General features: G+C 33.8%; 1 protein-coding gene across 9 annotated transcripts in view; it reads left to right on the top strand.

Annotated features, from left to right (window-relative positions):
• LOC132706261 (potassium voltage-gated channel subfamily H member 6) overlaps window positions 1-19,701 on the top strand; it is a 249,497-nt gene that overhangs the window by 198,889 nt on the left and 30,907 nt on the right. For 8 of the 9 annotated variants that reach the window (XM_060677490.1, XM_060677489.1, XM_060677492.1 and 5 more), the window contains 3 exons: window positions 99-280; window positions 11,458-11,478; window positions 16,314-16,468. In XM_060677490.1, the coding sequence (XP_060533473.1) occupies window positions 99-280; window positions 11,458-11,478; window positions 16,314-16,468 (358 nt within the window). The remainder of the gene's footprint in view (window positions 1-98; window positions 281-11,457; window positions 11,479-16,313; window positions 16,469-19,701) is intronic. The other variant, XM_060677491.1, reaches the window with a different exon arrangement.

Below are 19,701 nucleotides of genomic sequence, written 5' to 3'. Positions count from 1 at the left end.
TACGTCCGGGGATCCACGATATACTCCCCTCCGACCGTAATCAATTAACGAAACAATCGAGTTGTAGCCGCTTCCACATAATTTGTCACGCATTGCAGTGGACGTCACCTTCATAATCGACATCCTGATCAATTTTCGGACGACCTACGTGTCAGGCAATGACGAGATCGTATCCGACCCGGTCCGGATAGCGGTGCACTACCTCAAGGGGTGGTTCCTCATAGACCTGGTGGCCGCGGTACCTTTCGATCTCCTTTTTTTCGGGACCGACACCGACGAAGTAAGTGGTCACGTCCTAATTTTCGAGTTTCCTTAAACGTAGACGTGGATTATAAACGGTAGAGACTGAATACGAGAATATACGGGATTATTCGCGCTACGCTATACGAGGTTTTCAAAAAGGTTTACTTTTGGGATGTGCAAAGTCGCATTATAGTAACTTTAGTAGTCTCTAAAAGTATCAAAGTTGTATTTTGTATTTTAAATGTATATTATACCATTTTTGAATTCTACTACCAAAAAGAATGTATTTTTTAATACGTTTATGACACCTCAACCCTAAGGGCGACTGAATAATTTGAATTTTGTCAAAAGTAACCTAATTTTAATTTTTCAAATTTATAAGAAGTATTTTAGGTATGTAAGCAAAACCAACCGACCAACATAACATTAATACATTATCTGACACTTCCCTAATCAATAGGTAATTGGAAAGCTTATTCCCTGGTAACTTAAACAATATATAACAATCTACAAAACTTCCTCCTCCTGCGTCGGTTGTTGTTGAGGCGAACTTCCTAACGTTTCGTTAATCAACCTGTTGGCTTCTTCAGAGCTTAACTAAAACTGACTAGCATTTTACTCTGTAACTGTTTATATTGTTTGAGGGGGGCGGAGCTAAATGAAAGGCATTCACATCGTCTCGGATGACTGATGCCCATACAAGCAATAGGTTGCTTATAGATTTTTATATACTCTCGGATTCTTCGAAGAAATTGATTACATGCAAGAATTTTAGTTTTATCAAATAAAATTTGTTGTCCACTTCCGTGATTGTGTTCGGCAACTGCTGTTGAGTTTATTTGTCTTATTCTTAAGGGTCTTTCATGTTCTTTGAGCTATTATTCGTTCGGTCTCTCCAATGCATTCTTTGCCGCATATACATGGAATGCTCTAAACTCCTTTCTTCTCAAATAAAAGTTTGTCTTGCCTTATCGAAGATGTTAAAAGATTTTTGGACTAGTAAATCTGGTTTTGACGTTATATTTCTTTAGAACTTTTGATATGTAGTCAGTGATGTTTTAAATGTAAGGAAGGACAACATTGGCAAGTGTGGGATTGCTTTGAGGCTCATTGCTATTGGAAGTCTGTGATGAAGTGTATTTTGTGATGGAACGCTTAAGATCTTTAATGTGGAAATTGTTAGAGAGAAGAAAAGAGAATTCTGGTAATGTGACAATGCATTAAGGGTATCGGTCTGTGTGCGTAGGTTTTCTGTAAACGCAAGGTGACATGGTTTGATTCCAGATTCTCGGATTTTAATATATCCTAAATGATGTTGAGAGTTTCGGAAATAGGGAATTTAGTCGTTAGAAACTTTAGCAAGTTCGACTCAATAACAACCGACGAAGGATGAATCCAGAAGTGGAAGTTTCTTTGGAAATTTTTAAAAAATATATTGTTCCAGTTAAACAAGTTGAAGTGGTTAAAAATCCGTAGATGTGTTAGAAAAGGGCGTTTTTTAGTGCCAATGTAATTTTGTTACTCAAAGGAAATAATGAAACGAGCACTAGGAGAGGAAACAAACAGAAGATATGCAGAAGGTATGGTGTTGACTTACACCAGGTGAGACTTACAGGTACTACTAGGTAAACGATGAATACGTCTCTAAATATAAACACACAGTGAGGACATAAAGTCCGTTGACCCCAGCGGTTTGACATATTGCGATGAAATTTGGGATGGTGTTATATGGGACAATTCGTAATATTTTTTTACTGAAAATGTCATATCCAAAATATATATATTTTTATAAATACTTTTTATTAGTTAGATTCAATTCATTAGATTCAATCATTTTTAAATGGTTAGCACTTTGATTTGGTTTTCTACGTGACAACAATCAGAAGTAAACTAAAGCTAATAATAGTAATAAATAATAATAGTGTCGCTTAAAATCGATGTGTGAATTAAAAATTAAAAGGCCTTATGAAAATGTCATTTTCAGCCAAAAAATAAAGAATTATCTCATAATACCATCTCAAACTTCATCGCAATATACCAAACGGTTCAACATTAGGAAATCCTCACTCTCCTCACACATTTAACAATATATTTATTCAGTAGACAATATAATTATAAAATTAAAGTAATACATCGTATTCAAACTGAGCATATCAAAATTCTCCCTAAAACGCCTGTGTTGTGCGAGATTACATTTCATAAGTTTGCCCTGCCACGTATTGCAGAAAGTGACTCTAAAAAGAGCATAATAACTAAGAACTGGTTTCAACCATTTTATTAAAAATATCCTGCTAGAGAGTTTGTTACATAATATATCTATGTGGACTGTCTACATCAATGACCCATCTATATGTATGTCCGACTGCAATTGGTATTGCTTGAAATTATCAGTCAGTCTTCTATTCGCTAAGGCACTATTTGTTTTGAGTAAACCATTCTCTAGCCTTATCTTCAAGCATGCTTGAGTTATATTTTAGGATGTTAAGACACTACAACAATTAGTTAAAATAGTATCGTATGCATTTAAAAAACAAGACAACAAACAAGGAGGATTTATATACCGGGTGTTTCACGGTTGATGATACCTTAGACGTTTACGACGAACGGATCGGATTGTTCTGGAAACTTGGTTAGTTCCATAAACGGCGATGCTCTATCGACATAAAATATTATTTATTGAACGGTAAACGAATTATTTAATATAAGACGGATATTTCCTGGTCCCCTAAAAGATGAATTATGCCAAAATAAAAGAAACTTGCTTTTATTTCAGAAACCAAAAAATTTAGTTATTGGACATGGTACATTATTCGAAAGGGAATTTAATTTCCTGTTAGAATATGTGATAATATGCGCGGTATTTCCTTTAAAAAAATCAGCTTTTTTGTATTTGGAGGCAAATCATTAGTTAAGACCAACCTTGTATAATATAGAACTAATTTCGATATTAAAAACTCTGTTCGATAACGCCCTAGACTATATCCCAAATTTTAACATTCCACTGGCGTCAGTGTCGTAGTGATAAAAATAATAAGTAAAGAAAAACCACTAAATATAGGTATATCATTAATTTTGACCCCGTAGAACTAATTTCGACATTAGGAAATCCTGTTCGATAATTGCCTAAGCTGTGTCCGAATTTTTAACTTTCTACTGGTTCCAGTGTCGTAGTAATAAAAAGTTAGTTGAAGCTATGTTTTGGTCGGAAAAATTAAAAAAAAAACAATGAGCATGCCGATGATACAGCTGAGAGGGAGCACGATCTACAAAGACCGCTACACAAATTCTGCCAGGTCAGCTAAGCAATGAACATAATCAAGTCTATAGAAAAAACGAAAAGCATGACCTTTGCAAAAGAGCCCATAAAATGTAAGCTGGTAGTTCAGGACAGAATCATCAAGCATCACAATTTAAATATCTCGGTATTAGAGTTACACGATCCGGTGAAAGATCTGAGAAGCCAGATCAATAAAGTGACTGCCATGTAGGGCTGCTTAAGGCAGATATTATGGACGAACGACTACATGCAAAAGGATAGCAACAAGGTTAGACCTGTATCGGCCAATCATGATGTATGGAATAGAAACCTGAGAAGAAACTAACAAGACGAAAAACATGTTTTGAGTAGCCGAAATGGAAACGTTATGGACTATAAGGGAAAAAACAAGAAGAGACCGAATTAGGAACACTGACATCAGGGAACAATGTAGGGTGGTGACATTGTGGGAGACAAAGAAAAAGATATTGGTACGCTCACGTAGGAAGAATTCAAGAGAGAAGACTGCCACCCACTGCACTTGAAGGGAAACTAATAAGGAAGACTGCCTAAAAGATTGAAGGACAGCTGGCAATTCACCTCCCAGAAACTGATATAGAGAAACCTACAAAACTAACAGGTCACCAGTTCTTAAACATGAAAAAGAAGAAGAAGAAAAAGAAGGATCGGAAAATGGAATAATATACATGGTGTCCCTTTTAAAATTTCATTGTTGATGCAACTTTTTCGCAGACCCGGCAGAGTCGCAGCGTTAAAATTTTTTTAGATCGATATAGCATCGCTGCTTATAGAACTAATCCAGTGGCTCTCAACCTTTTTGGGATCACGGAACACTTTTAAGTGGTCTCGATTTTGGCGGAACACCATTATCATAAAATTTGTAAATCTAATGTAAATCACACAAAATAATTGGAAGATTAATATTTAATTGAAATAAGGATATATATTACATGGTAACTTATTTTAATGAGAAATTTGCGCTTGACGACCTTTACAAATTTCCTCAAGGTTGGGTCTTATGTAAGAGAGCGCTACTCTCATTTCTTCTTCTAAATTGGTAAGTCTTTCTCTTTTTTTGCTTTTAATATTTGTTAGAGTTGAAAATCCAAGTTCGCACAGATAGGACGTCGAAAAGAGCAACAAGATATTCAACGCTCGTTTTGCAATAAATGGATGTTCATTCTCGATGGAAATCCAAAACCTTTCCACTCCTTCTTCTTTGAATTTTAGTTGTAACGTTCGATCCGTTGATATATTAATAAACTCATCTGCTTCCTGAATAGAAAAATCTTGGTTCATTATATCAAATTCACCAAATGGATTTCGCGCCCAATCAAAGTCTTCAATATTAAGAGATGGAAAGTAATGAGTTATTTTGTCTTGCAATGTTGACAAATGCTCTGCCACATTTGAAATCATTTCGTTAATGTTAACAATATTTTCCGTTGCTAATAACGGAAACATATCAAATTTGCGATTTTGAGCAATACGATTTTTCCAAAGCAAAAGCTTTTTCTGGAAAGCTAGCAATTTGTCTGTGGATGTCAGAAGATTTTCATTTTTTCCTTGAAGAGATGTATTGACTGAATTTAAGTAGCTGAAGATATCGGCTAAATATGCTAGCTTAGTACACCATGCATCATTTTCCAAATATTTTACGTATACATCATTACCCTCTTGTCTAAAAAAAACTAGCAATTCCTGTTTCAACTCATGAACTCGGGTTAGCACTTTTCCTCTTGAGAGCCACCTCACTTCAGAGTGCAAAAGCAAACATTCATTTTTGGATTCCATGGTGTTACAAAGTTGTTTGAACATACGGGTTTTTAATGGTCTCGATTTAATATAATTCACCATATGTACGACTTGTTCCAAAACAGACTTTAAGTTTGCTTTAACTCTTCGAAATCAAAGATTCCCTGTGCAGAAAGCAGTGAGTAGAGACTATATTTGAATTTATTGCTTTAACTCGACTACAAAATCCCTTAATACTGCCACGCATGGCTGGAGCTCCATCAGTACAGATTCCTGCGCAATTTTCCCAGGATAATTTCCATTCTTCCAAATAAGATGATACTGAATTAAATATGTCTTCTCCAGTTGCGTGACCAATAAGTTCCTTGCAGAATAAAAACTGATTTATTATTTCAGTGTCGTCAACAAAGCGAATAAATCCGATTAATTGGGCTTTGCCACTTATGTCAGTGGATTCGTCAATTTGCAGCGCAAAATTTTTTGTACTTAATTTCGCCGTCACTGCGTTCTCTATAAAACCTGACATATCTATAATTCTTCTTTTTATCGTATCGTCCGAAACGGGAATTTTTAGGACGTCTCGCTGCGCTTCATTGCCAAACATAATCTTAACAATTTCTAAACATGCGGGCAAAATTAGCGATTCTGCGATATCATGCGGCTTTTGCTTCAATGCAATTAGTTCTGCCACTTTATAAGAAGCGATTTGCGCTTTATCCGAAATTGTAACGCTCTTTCGAAAGCATGTTGCTTGCACTTCTTGATTTTTCAGCAATCTTTCGAAATAATCTTTACCTTTCGAAGTTAGACAAGAATGTTTTGTTGAAAGGTGTCGCTGTAACTTAGCTGGGACCATTGCACTGTTAGCCAATTTTTCACCACATACAATACATCTCGGAATAGGAACGTCTTGACTACCGCTCCATGTAAAACCAAACTTCAGATATTCTTCCGAATAATGCCGAACTGATTCGGATATCTTTTTACGTTTATTTTCGGCATTTTTGTTGCCTTGCATATCTCCTTCAATTGAAGAAGACCTGCTTGTACTCGCCCCAACATTAACCTCACTTTCAGTCTTTCTTTTCAAAAATTTGTCCATATTTCAGATTTAAAAGTCTTGTATAAATGCTAAAATAAGCAACTAAAAAAGATAAGAATACTGTTAAAACTACACAACTTGCATTTCATCCTACCAATTTCCAGCAATATAATATATATATATATATATATATATATATATATATATATATATATATATATATATATATATATATATATATATATACAATAAAAAACACACTCACGAAAACTCGATATTTATATTAAATTATGGCTGAACCGCAGATCGAAATTGCGCTTTTGTTATTTACGTACGAAGAAAGAGAAACAGCACGAAATCAACACTACGTAGCGCTCCCTGCGTTATCGAGTACACTAGAAATTTAGTGGTATTCCCCGGAGTAACTCCAAACGACGTAACTGCGTCGTTCGATAATTACACTGTTAATATTATTGACTGTTCCGCGAAAATTTAGAATAATATTGAATATTTTTGCTAAATTTCAAATAATTAACAAAACTGTGTAGTATTTATTTTATAGTAATAAAAAAATTTACTGTTTCTTATTATATTATATTCAAAATTTTCGCGGAACACCTGGGACAGCTTCGCGGAACACCAGTGTTCCGCGGAACGGCGGTTGAGAACCACTGAACTAATCAAATCAGACCTCGTTTAATATCAGAATTTCCCTCATCTAGGGCACACTAAGTATACTCAGAGATATGAAGGTATGTAAAATATTAAAATTAGAGAACAAAAATTAAATTATTTTTTAGAAGCTTAAAATTTAAGTTTCAAAAATATTATACAGTTGATCCGTTAAAACATAAATACGATTTTGATACCTTTGACGCGTTTGTGATAACCCGAATAGCATGAAAGCAATTTTAAAAAGTAACCATGGTAACACTTCGCATATCCCGGAAGTAAAAATTTTTGAAAACCTTGTATTTCGGTCCGAAATATTCCATGCCGTACGGCGCAAATAACAACTGATTGAGGTGGCGCGAGATATAAATTCGATTGAATCCCGAGCGGTAAAAATCCGCCTCCAGTTTCAATTCCGAGATCGTCGAATAATGTGCTTTTGTGCCACGGGGGGTCGCCCCATACGTCAACTTCGACCAGGAGGCGGACTTTTATACGTATACCGCCCCGATCAGTAGACGTAATTTCGTTTATTTCCCGTTGTCGACTTTGAGTGTTTTATACATGTTGCATTTTGATGACTTGCGATCGATATTAAGTGTTCGATGTTTAGTTAAGTACGAAATACGACCTTTCTCCACGCTCCCACCGCCCACCGATCCCACCGTTTGTTCGAAAAATCGACGTCCCGCGCAAAAGTCGCAATAACAAATTAAATTAACCTGGATATCACTTTTTGAGTTTGTACACCGTACGTAAGGGGACGTAGTGTGCTGTTCTCCAATTGGACACGTCAAATTGTTTTAAGTGATTGACTTTTGACAGTTAAGGGGAAAACTTCTATTATGCCATTAATTTTAGTACAATTCCTTCAAAAAAAATTGAGGAAAATGGCATTAAGAAAAGTTTTTTAGAATTAAATGTTATGCCTTATTAACAAAGCAGAAGCTAGCAAGATAAATATTAATAATAATTTTAAATACTATCCCAAATTATTGAAACTCAAATCGATTTAGAAAATTTTTGTTCCAATTCCATCTTATCTGTAAAATTAACTAAGGTTTTTAATTTTTTAGCTAAACACAAATTTTATGTTTTGTTCTAACGATATCACAAACCAGCAAAGATTGATATTTTTCATATTTTTTGAGTTACAGGGACTAAACTAATGAAAAAATAATATTTTTCTGTTTCGATAGCGCAACATTTTTTAGTTAATTTTTGAGATGTCATATTTATTGTTTTAAAAATAGCAATATTACGTAACATTCTAAAAATTGAAATCGCTACGCCACTGGCTTACATTTTGCATAAATTAAAAAAATAATATGGCCAAATATGAAGTCAAAAAAAACATTGCCGCGTAGTGAACATCGTGTAGTTAAATTTCTTTTTTAAATACCAAAACTTTGTAAAAATATTTTGGTTACATTTTGCCATGTCCGTGATTCCTTTCTGGTGAAAAAATTAAGACGTAAAATTACACAGTACCACGCTTAATTTAAAATAAATATTGGTGCTCAAGACAAATCTTGGGCGCCATTTAACAAATTAGGAAAAATAAGAAATTTTTAATATTAATAAATAATTCGATGTATGTACGATCATAAAATTAGCTAATGCTTGATCTCAGTACATTCGGTGTAATATTTCTGCAATGAAGTCTTATTGAATTTCCCTATTCTTTAAGATTATGAAATGGTCGATCCCTATAAACCTTTTTTCATTTCAAATATCCCCATAAAAAAAAACCTAATGGAGTGAAATCTGGCGAACACGAAGGCCACCGTGGATCGGCATTGCGTTATAATCATTTGTTACAGAATTCTCTATTTAACCTTTCGGTAACAATTCTAAAAGATTGCGCAGGACATCCATCATGTACAAACCATTGTTTATAATATTCTTCCAAACACAAATTGTCCAGTTAAATTTTGGCGAATGAAAAACGGCCCTATTAATTGGTCGTTGATAATGCCGCTCCACACATATACAATTTTGGGAAGAGATCTGATGCTATATTTATATGACGAATTCTTAATAGGCCTATCATAATTAGCGATGCCTTTGCTACTTAAAAAGTATTATTATTATTAAAGTGATATTAAATATCATTGCAACAAACATAAAAGTATACGAAATTTTAAGAAAAATTTGTTAAATAGTTTTGATTTTGAATAATTTGCTATAGTATTTAAAATTATTGAAAAAAAATAATATGAAAATTATTAATCGTTTTTGAACAAAAAACTTTACCTGTTTTAATATTAAGGCATAACTTTTAATTCTAAACAATTTTTTTTAATGACATGTTGCTTAATTTTTTGAAGCCAGGATATTTTGCCCTTGGGCAATTTTTGTTTTTTTTCCTACCCTGTATGCTGTTTGACTCACAAATATTTTAAGTGCACCAAATATGTAACGTTATGTATGTATGTAAATTTTGGCAATATTTTGCACACTAAAATGACTACTCATTATATACAGGCTGTACCACTTATAAAACCATAACCTTGGCACATTATATAGGGTGTTTCACGCCGAAATGTACATTGGAATGATCTGAAAATTTGGTTAGTTCTATAAGCGGTGATACTCTATCGATTTAAAATATTTTTAACGCTACGACGTTGCCGCTTCTTCGAAAAAGTTACATTAATATTGAGATTTTAAATAATATTCCATGTATATTATTGCATTTTCCGATTCGTTAATACTTGACGATTGTGTTTAAATAATACGTCCCTATATATTTCATAAGCGACTTTCGAGAAATTAATTATTTTTTTTATTTTTCGATCTAAACAGCTTCAATTAAATTTATATATTATCACATATTGGGAAATTAAATTCCTTTTCGAACCTAAATCGTTTGGTTTGTGAAATAAAGGTAAATGAAAAATGGATTACTATGGTATAGTTCATCTTTTAAGTGGCCATAAAATATAAGTCTTAAGTTAAATAATTCATTTTCCGTTTGACAGTTCAATAAAGATTTATTCATAATTGATTTTGATGCAAATGCTGTTTTAATAAATTATTCAAGGACAATGCACACATAAAAAAGAGAAAGCCTTTTCAAACCATTTTATAAATAAATTTTTAACATTATTTACACTAATATAATATCAGGTGCTTAAAATAAAAATTCGCACACAGAAAAATGAATCCAATTTTTACAACAGGTGTTCGCATTCTGAATACTTTAAAATCCCTTGAAATGAACTTATAGCAGCCGCGTGACTTTAATGCACTTCATAGGTAAAAATCTAATTACGTGAGATCGGGCGATCTTGATGGCCAATTCCGCGGCCTCAAACGTCGAAACCCAATCAAACCACAACACGTATAATTTTTGCGACACCTCTTCAGTACAATGAGCCGGTGCCCCATCTACCGAAAGGTCCGAAGTTTCTGAAGGCCAAGATTCTCGAAAAAAATCAATTACCACTGTTCTTAATATTTCGAGGTACTTTGCAGCATTCAGTGATTCATCGTAAATTACAAAACTTACTTTATTATCATTTAACAAACAAAACAGATTTAAATTAAATTTCATTTGAAATCCCATTTTCTTTGTGGCATGAGAACTGTTTACAGACCAAAAGGATTTATTCCTTCGATTGAAAGTTGCCTCTTCAGAAAATTTTGCTTCATCGGCCACCTGAAAAAAATAATTATGCCAACGTAATCAGCTTTTATTTACAGGGTGTTCTATTAAAAAAAATCATCAATTCTGACCAACCCTGTATACTCTACAACTAATTTCGATATTAACAAGGTCTGTTCGATATCTCCCTATCTACCTACCTCCCTGTGTCCGAATTTTTAACTTTCTACTGGTTCCAGTGTCGTAGTAATAAAAATTTAATTGAAGCTATGTTTTGGTGAGAAAAATGAAGAAAATAATTGTTTTCTCGAAAACCGCTGAAGATAGATATAGGAACGTATTATTCAAAAGCAATCACAATATTTTCGCGGATCGGAAAAAGCAATAATATGCATGGTATCCCTTTTAAAATTTTAATGTTGATGCTACTTTTTCGAAGAAGCGGCAACATCGCAGCGCTAAAAATATTTTAGATCTATGAAACTAACCAAATTTTCAGTACAATCCAATGTACCGTTCGCCGTAAACGTCAACAATGTTGATTTTCCACAGTTCCTCAAAATGAATTTGGTTGCATTAAAAAAATCAAAAAATATTTTAGGGAACGTTTTTAGACGTTATCTTTTGGTTGGGTCTTCCATAATTATAATAATAACGTCGCCTTTTGCGAAAGGAAAAGAAAGGAAAAGCAACAAGGAGTCGATTTTATAGGTAAAGATTTCCCTTTTCTCTCGATCCCCTCCACCCCCCACCCCTAGCCGTAAATCTCGTTGGGATATTTAGTTTTTGGCGTAAGGACTTTTTGTGAGAGTTAGACGAATGATTTTTTAAACCAGTCTTTTTAATTCTTTTCTATAGTTGGGCTTGGATAAAGACGAGGTAGTCTATGAGATAGTTTGGTGCTTTATCTTGTTCACGGACAACGGTCAAAAATCGTACATCCGAATTTCGATTTTTCGCCGGTTTCCGTTCTTTTTTTTTTTTCGATTTTTTCACGATATTATCGAACGTATCAAGGCTTCCGTATAATAGGCCGGAGATTTAAAAAAAAATGCAACGCTCTGGATGTTTATTCTTGCAGGTTCTGTGCGGAAGATTAAATACTGAAAGTTTTGTCAATAGTATTGCAAATTGCAAAAAATTTGTCTGCACGGTAGTCTAGCTTCCCAGTTGGAGGCCATACTAATTATTGAAACATTGATTTAGAGAAGTTATTAAGTTTTCCATTGATGATACAGGGTGGCCTAAATAATGTGGCCAACAACATGAGGGTATACGAGGTCTGTAAATTGACTAATGACACTGTTTTTTTTTATTTCAATAAAGTTGTGTATTGACAGCCTCAGAATAACTTTCTTGTGAAGCTCTGGAGGCGGTTCTTCCACAAAATGAAGAGAAAAAAATCAGAAGGACACAAGTCTGGCGAATAAGGAGGTCGCGGGCCACAGGATTGCCTTTCAGGCCAAAAATTCATTTGTTGAAATTGCCGTGGTACAAGGAGTATTATCGTGATGCAACACGTAGTTGTTCTTGACATTCACGCCCACAAGGGCTTGGTTTCTGGGTCGTGCTCAAACACCAGAACATGGAGGTCATTTTGATTTTCCAAAATCTGCTGCGCGGTTCGCGTTTCATTTTCTGTCGACCCTCGATTCTTAACAACACAATAAGCCTGCTGAAGTTCTCAATTCTCAAATACAATTTGGTAGCACACCGCAACTCCCAATTGATGTCACTCGTTATCAGAACATTATTAAAAAAAAAAACAGTTTTGCCAGATAGAACGCTAGCTTTTTTGTCTCATTATTTCATTTACAGACCTCGTATATATCCCGCAGCCGGCCATAAAAAGCGTGTTTCAAAACGAATGGGTCACAGAATATATTCTTTGTATCAAAATGTTTCGACTTGTCAAATAAACCCATGTCCTAAAGTCAAAAAGGAGATACAAGATGATAAAAGTAATTTTAATTTTTCGTTTTTTTTTTTCACAATTTTATTAATGTAGACACAAAAATTTGCATTTCGGTTTTGCAATAACTTGTAGGTGACGTCACCTGCACACACTTTTTTTTCAAAAATACCTTCATATTTCTCAAAGGAAATTCCACAGAATATTGTAATCGAATTGAATCGAACTTGCTGACGTTTCGGAAATCATCCTGTTGGCTGCTTCAGAGCTGAAATGAAACTGGACTCTGGAATGAAACATGAAATATTCTCATCCAGAAGATTTATACATAATTTAATTAACAACAATTTTATTTAATTAACCGACTTAATAATTATTACAAAATACAAACACTTGCAATAAAGATACTACGTTACCACCATGCTCTTAAATACATTTTGTAATTTGTTTGCGAAGGATTATTTAAAAAAATAAACAAAAATCCATTGGATGGAAGTCCGGACTACATGCCGGTCATCCAAGAAGCGTACTTCTGCCAATTTATTTATGAGGAAAATCTGAATTAACTTAATTTTCTACAATTTGCGCAAAATGAGGCAGTTTTTCGTCAATGTTCAGTTCGGTTTATCAACAATCGATGCAGCAGGAATCCAGAAAATTTGTGAATTGTATTATAGTAGCTTCTTTGAAAATTAACACAATATTCATTGGAAAAAATAGTCACACAATCTACTAATATCTTGGCTTTATCACTTAGGTTTAAATGTTTTCTATTTTTTGCCAGACTTCACTCTCGAAACGACCTGATGCAATCACAATCCACAAGAAACTGCTGTGATCCAATTACACAAGAGAAAACAAAACGTTTAGTATTGATGTGTTTGTTGACTAAGAAATTGTTTTGGGATCGTTATTTCGAGAGCCACTTTGTTCACTCTGTGGAATATATTAACAAAATATTGTTCACTATTTAGAGTAGTTCACTATATAGCATGTTTAGTATACCGCTAGCCTACTTAAAAAATACCAGAAAATGACCCTGACCTATCAGAAAATAAATTTGACAATACACAAGAAAAATATGATGCTAATAAAAAACGAAAAAGTAAAATGACTTTTATCACCCTATATTAACGAAACTTTAGAATATTATTTTGAAAATTGAAATATTTTGATACATGAATATACCGGTATTCTATAGCCCTTTTGTTTTGGAACGCCCTGCATATTGATAAAAATGAATCTCTGGGGTTAGAAGACTTTCCTCCTGGTCGTTGCATTTTTTTAAATCTCTTTTATACATTTATTTATCAATCTAGCACGCTTCGACGCGCCGTAAGCGCGAGCTTTTCAGACAATACGCTTTGAACGAATGCCAGTAGTGTTTAGAGGTACTTTTTGATCGAACGTTTTAATTATTTTTTCGAATCGCTTCCGTACCATTATCACTACGAAACAACAAGGACATACTACACGTTATATTGTAAAGTGTTAAACTACAGAAGAGATCCGTTATGAATAGTCGCGACTTGGCAACGCCGCACACTGGGGTATTAACGATATAAAGGTGATCGAAAATGGAAACAATATTTGTTTACTCTGCGTTATTATAAGCATTTGTTTGTTTGGTGGTTCGAGGTAAGACTTGATGCAAATCTGAAATCAGTTTTAAATTGTTATGTGTAAATGCGTCGTTTATATTCAATATATGTATTTTTATCATATTAAAAAAAGATATGGTCTCAAAGACTCCCTTCGAATGTAATACCAATCTTCTCTGAAGGTCAATCACAAGCCCTGACAGTTGCTGGAGCATTCTCGTTTAAGTTCTTTATTACACTCATATACAGGGTGTTTTATAATTGAATGTCAATAATTAAAGGGGCGATTTTTGGGCCCATTTTAAAAAGCAAGCTTCCTACGAACATATGTCCCAAACGTCTTAACTCTTGAAATAGGGGAGGGTAGAGCAAGGCAGCCCATTTAAGCTTTTTATTATTTTTTGTGGCTTTTAACCATCAAGTCGATTTATTTGTGACTAACTTTAAATAAATTTACCCAAATTTCGGCGAAGCATCTGGCCGTCGTGCCCCACTCTCATTTATTTATAATGTTATATATAATAATTACAATAATTTATTAAAAAGTATTTCTTGAATAAACATTACTGATTACCATTTTTCTATCTATTAAAAAATTTGTTATTGGTATTTATAAGATTTCCTAAAGCTCTGGCTTTAGGCCAAATCTACAGAATTGTCCAAAAAATAAAACTTTCAATAAATTAATTATGTATTGTATTACGCAAAGCGCTAAAAATGTATATATAACCAGAATTTATAATTATAATAACGAAAAAAAAATGGGTTAGTTTTTGCGGTGGGCCTCGTTGTCCCAGGGAACCGCCTTGCCCCACCATCTCCTTTCAAAAATAAGATATATATTTTTAATAATAGTAATTAATAATTGTTTTAGATGGATATTTTATTTTTCACAAAATAATGTTCTCGATTTAACCAGTGCAGTGGCACGCCACTGATTGACATTTGCATTCATTTATGAGCTGATTTAATATCCTAAAAATAAAAACTATTTTTTTTTTAAGCGAAAACCGTACAGAATTTGAATTTCTTTAGAAATGATTAGAGATTGTAAGAATAATTTTTAGTTGAAGAGAAATCAGTGACGTACCATCAGTGTCTACCAAGATAGACAAGTCAATTTCCGTACGCCCGCCACTGGTGTATTTTAAGAAAAAACTATGGTACACTGATTAATTCCTCTGGTATTACAGATATTAAAAAAATATATTTTGTTTTTGAAAACTTTACCACCCTGAATCTCAAAAGTTAAGAAGTTTTTTTTCAAATGAAATACATTCAATTAGAAAACACCCTGTAGTTGAGGCTGACGTCATAACTATGTAGCTTATGCAACAATAAGTTATGACAGATGGACTCAAAAGCTCAACGAAAATCAACAAAATTCATTTTCCTATTTAAATAACACAAAAAAAATTATTTTTCCGTTTTTACTTGATTTTTTGACGTGAAAAAAATTTTTTTAGGAAAAAATCCTAATTTAGAAATTATTTGATATCAGTTATAATGAACATTTATTTTCATAGCTCTATAACTTAAAAACTGTGTAAGTTGTAATGTATGTATAAGTATAGGCTCTCAGCTACTTTATACCTCATATTTCTACTACTTCTGTCATAATTGGTTCCCAGAGAGTTGCAGATAAGTTTTCTTAAACCGTTTTTTAGAGCAATTGCGATCAGAAATTAATATAAAATACTCCACTGTGTGGCTCAAATAAGAATCCCTCAAAAGAGTGCCAACACAACTAACTAAAACTAAATATCAGTGTTTCAAGACTGTTAAATTTTCATTTTGTGTTTTTTCGTAACGTTTCGATCCGCGACGTCACTTATTACCGACTACGCCAGATGCCGGGTCTCTCCTTTGGTTTAACCTCGTTTAATTGTTTACTTTTACGTTATTTTTGTTTGCGTTTGTACATTCGTTAATTTTGTTTTGTATATCTGCAGGTGCCCTATTATAATAACGAAAAAAACAAACAGGTAATGGTAACAAATTAAGTAAATAACACCCGAATTACTTACGACGTCGTCGGTTACTAACATATACCGCCGGGTAGGCCGACGCGCCTTCGTTGTATACATCACGAGCGATCACGACCTGCCCGGCTCACTCCGCATTTTTTTGTTTTGTTTTTCGTTTTCCGTTCGCCTAATCGTCCACTCGCCGAATCAAGTGGGCCGTTTCTTCTTTTACAGACGACGACGCTGATCGGCCTATTAAAAACCGCCCGCCTACTGCGATTGGTACGCGTGGCGCGTAAAATCGACAGGTATTCCGAGTACGGAGCCGCCGTACTGCTACTACTGATGGCCACGTTCGCGCTGATCGCCCATTGGCTCGCGTGCATATGGTAAAAATTACCCCGGGCGATTCGACCAAATTAACGAGAAGTTATTATTTTGAGGTTAATAATAATAAATACATTTATTGTTTTGCAAAATATATATATTATTACACTACAAAATATTAGATGTTACCACTTTTAAGGCAACACAACGCCTAATAAGACTCAGACATCCAGCAAAGCCAGACACTTTTCAAGTCTCAATTTGATGTAAACCAAATTACCCAAAAAATAAGGAAAAAACAATCAAATAATAGTATATTATGCAACAAGTGCGGTAAACGGTATTTGGCTCACGAGTTTATTTGACACGAGCGGAGCGAGTTTTTAATAAACGAGTGAATTAAAAAGTTTACCGAACGTGTTGCATACTATACTTTTTCAACGACCGTTAGTTTTTGTGTACATTTTCACAAAACAACACGAATACATTCACTGACATGACCGTCAGAATTGACAAACGTCAAAATTCAAAGCGTGGGAGATATCTCCGAAAACATCCGATTGCTCCCAAATCCGTGCGGTAAAATCCCGGAAATGTCCGAAGTGGCTCGGATTCGTGGGAAACGAAACTGACGTGGTAAAGTGACGCTTCCTGCACGCTAGGTCGGTGGGTAATTAGGTATTTTACAGACGGGAGTAGAAAAACAAAATTAAATATGTTTTCAATAGAGAGAGAAGTCGCAGGACAAAGGAGAAAGGAGGAGGTAAGGGTAAACAACAGCGTGGTTTTCCGATACAGAAATTATTGAGTTCCAAGAAGATATATTTTATACCGGTTTTTTAAAAGTTTTGGTTGATATCGTTAAATCGAAAAGACTTAAATTATTTATTGTGCGTGCAATGCTATAAGAAAATGATCTTTTAAATATTTCTTTTCGATGTGGTGGTATTCTCAATATAAAATTTTTTCCTAGATTCAAGTCATGAACATCTGTACGAAAAGTGATTTTGTTTAATTTAAAATTTAAAATATAATGTAGCACGGTGTAACCTAAACCTGTTAAGCTAACCCGAAACAGCCAAGTATTGAGAAATATGATAATGTCAGCCAACTCCATACACAAGGCGCAAACATAAATTTTGCATTTTCTGGATACGATATTGGTCAGCAGCGTCCAGGCAAATGGCGTACAGACCACAGCAACGAATGAACTGTGAAAAAACCATGGATTCACAAAGCAGTTTCTCTGTGACAATTGGAAAATATTCATGACTGTATATTAACTATAAATTCACATATGCTATTCTCAATTTGTTTGTAATGTGATCCTTGAACTGCAGCCTAGAGTCCAAGACCATTCCTAAAGTTTTCGATATATCGGCGTATAGTATAGGAATTTTCCAAAAACCAACACCGATGACTTAGTTGGATTTAACTGTAGTAGATGATCGGATGCAATTCTATAAAACTTCTTTAAATCAGTGTTAATTTTAGCTCAGACTGCGTAATTTCATGATCTTCAGAAGAATTTGATTGTCCTCAGCATATAGTTGATAATTTCAATTATTTAAATCCTTTACAAAGTTAAATGTATAAATTGTATACAACAAGGACCCAATATACTATCTTATGGTACACCTTACTCAACGGAAAGTGGTTCGGAATACACATCGCAGAACACCTGTTGAACTCTATCTGATAAAAACGAATTTAAAAACACTCGTGCACCTTCACCAAACCCAATGTAGTGAATCATTGAATAAGCAAAAGCCTTGCTAAAGTCTAACAAAATTAAGGCGCCAATTCTGCCTTCATCCGACGCCTGCAGTAACTCATCATAATAATCAACTTTATTTCACATTTACACATTAAATAACAATAACATGTAAGGCACAAAGTATTAATTAGCTACATTGTATTAATTAAAGGCTACAGAAAAAGGCTCCTAGACAGTAAAATTCTACATCTGTTGGTAACTTTTTTTATATAGATTTTCAGATTTACAATAAGGAACTAGAACATTTTTTTATTTCTTTAATACATTTTTTTGTGTATAGAAATAACACATACCACCCGGTTATCCCTTTTAAACGATGCTAAACGCGCGGAAATCATCGTGACGTCATACCGCTGCTTTTCGAACGAAACGGCAACATGTTATAGTGTTATTCTCAGGTTATAGAATTATATTATTTACGTTTATTTTTGGCTCGTGTAAAGGTGTGTTTGTATTTAATCTGCGCCAGTTTGTGTTTGTGCTTAGTGTGCTTTGCATGATAATAACGGAAGGAATACACAAACAACAAGATTACGTGTTTGAGTATAACCCCTAAAACGCCAGATAAACCTTTTTTTCTTCCACCAGAAAATAAAAGCTGTCATTTTTTGTTAACATATCATATCAGTGAATGTATTCCTGTTATTTTGCAAAAATGTACTCAAAACTAACGGTCGTGGAAAAAGTAAAGTATGCAACACTTTTCGTAAACTGTTTAAATCACTCTTTTATTAAACACTCGCTCCGCGCTTGCCAAATAACCTTGTGACTCAATGCAGTTTACAACACTTGTTACATAATGTATTATTGTTTTTTAATTGAATTTTAAAAACTAGAAAACTTTATGCTGATTACAACAATATTATAATGGTTCAAAACCAGTGGGCAAGTGAACATACCTTTTGGCTTTAACACCGCACACCTCAACAAAAGGAAAACTTTCGGTGTTCTGTATGTAGGATGTCACCACAAACATATCCACTAAAGGTAAATTATCAGATTGACCTTTTAATAACTTGGCGTCGGTAATTTTCAAAACTCTCTTTTTGATAGTAAACGCAAGATAACAAAAGCAATTAAGCAAATTAAAATTAAAAGCACCAAGCACCAAGACGAACACGTGTTAATAGCTTTTCTATGCTACTGTCTGGCTTTCAATATTTATACATAAACTTATTTTTATAAGCAATATTTTCCAAATTAAAATTTTGTTTAAGTTCCCTATTGGTTTTACATTACAAACTTTTACAAACTAACCAAAATTCTGCGGTTTAAAATTTTTTTAAAGTAAAAATGAAAGGCTTTTTTTAATTGAGAATGCCTTGCAGCGGTTCAATTTTTACTTGACGAAAGTGCGCGAGATTTCGCTAGAGAAAAACACTAATTCTGAACGAAAAACACCGCCGTTTTTTTTTGTTTTAGACAAAAATGTTAAATACAAATGTTAATTTATTTAAAATTATTTTCAAATATTTATAAATATGTGGGAACTCAAACGTATATTTTATTAAATTATGG

Source organism: Cylas formicarius, unplaced genomic scaffold (assembly GCF_029955315.1).
Source record: "Cylas formicarius isolate icCylForm1 unplaced genomic scaffold, icCylForm1.1 PGA_scaffold_8__14_contigs__length_24414737, whole genome shotgun sequence".
Lineage (NCBI taxonomy): Eukaryota > Metazoa > Arthropoda > Insecta > Coleoptera > Brentidae > Cylas > Cylas formicarius.
Note: the sequence above shows the minus strand (reverse complement) of the source record. Positions and strands in the feature narration are given on the sequence as shown.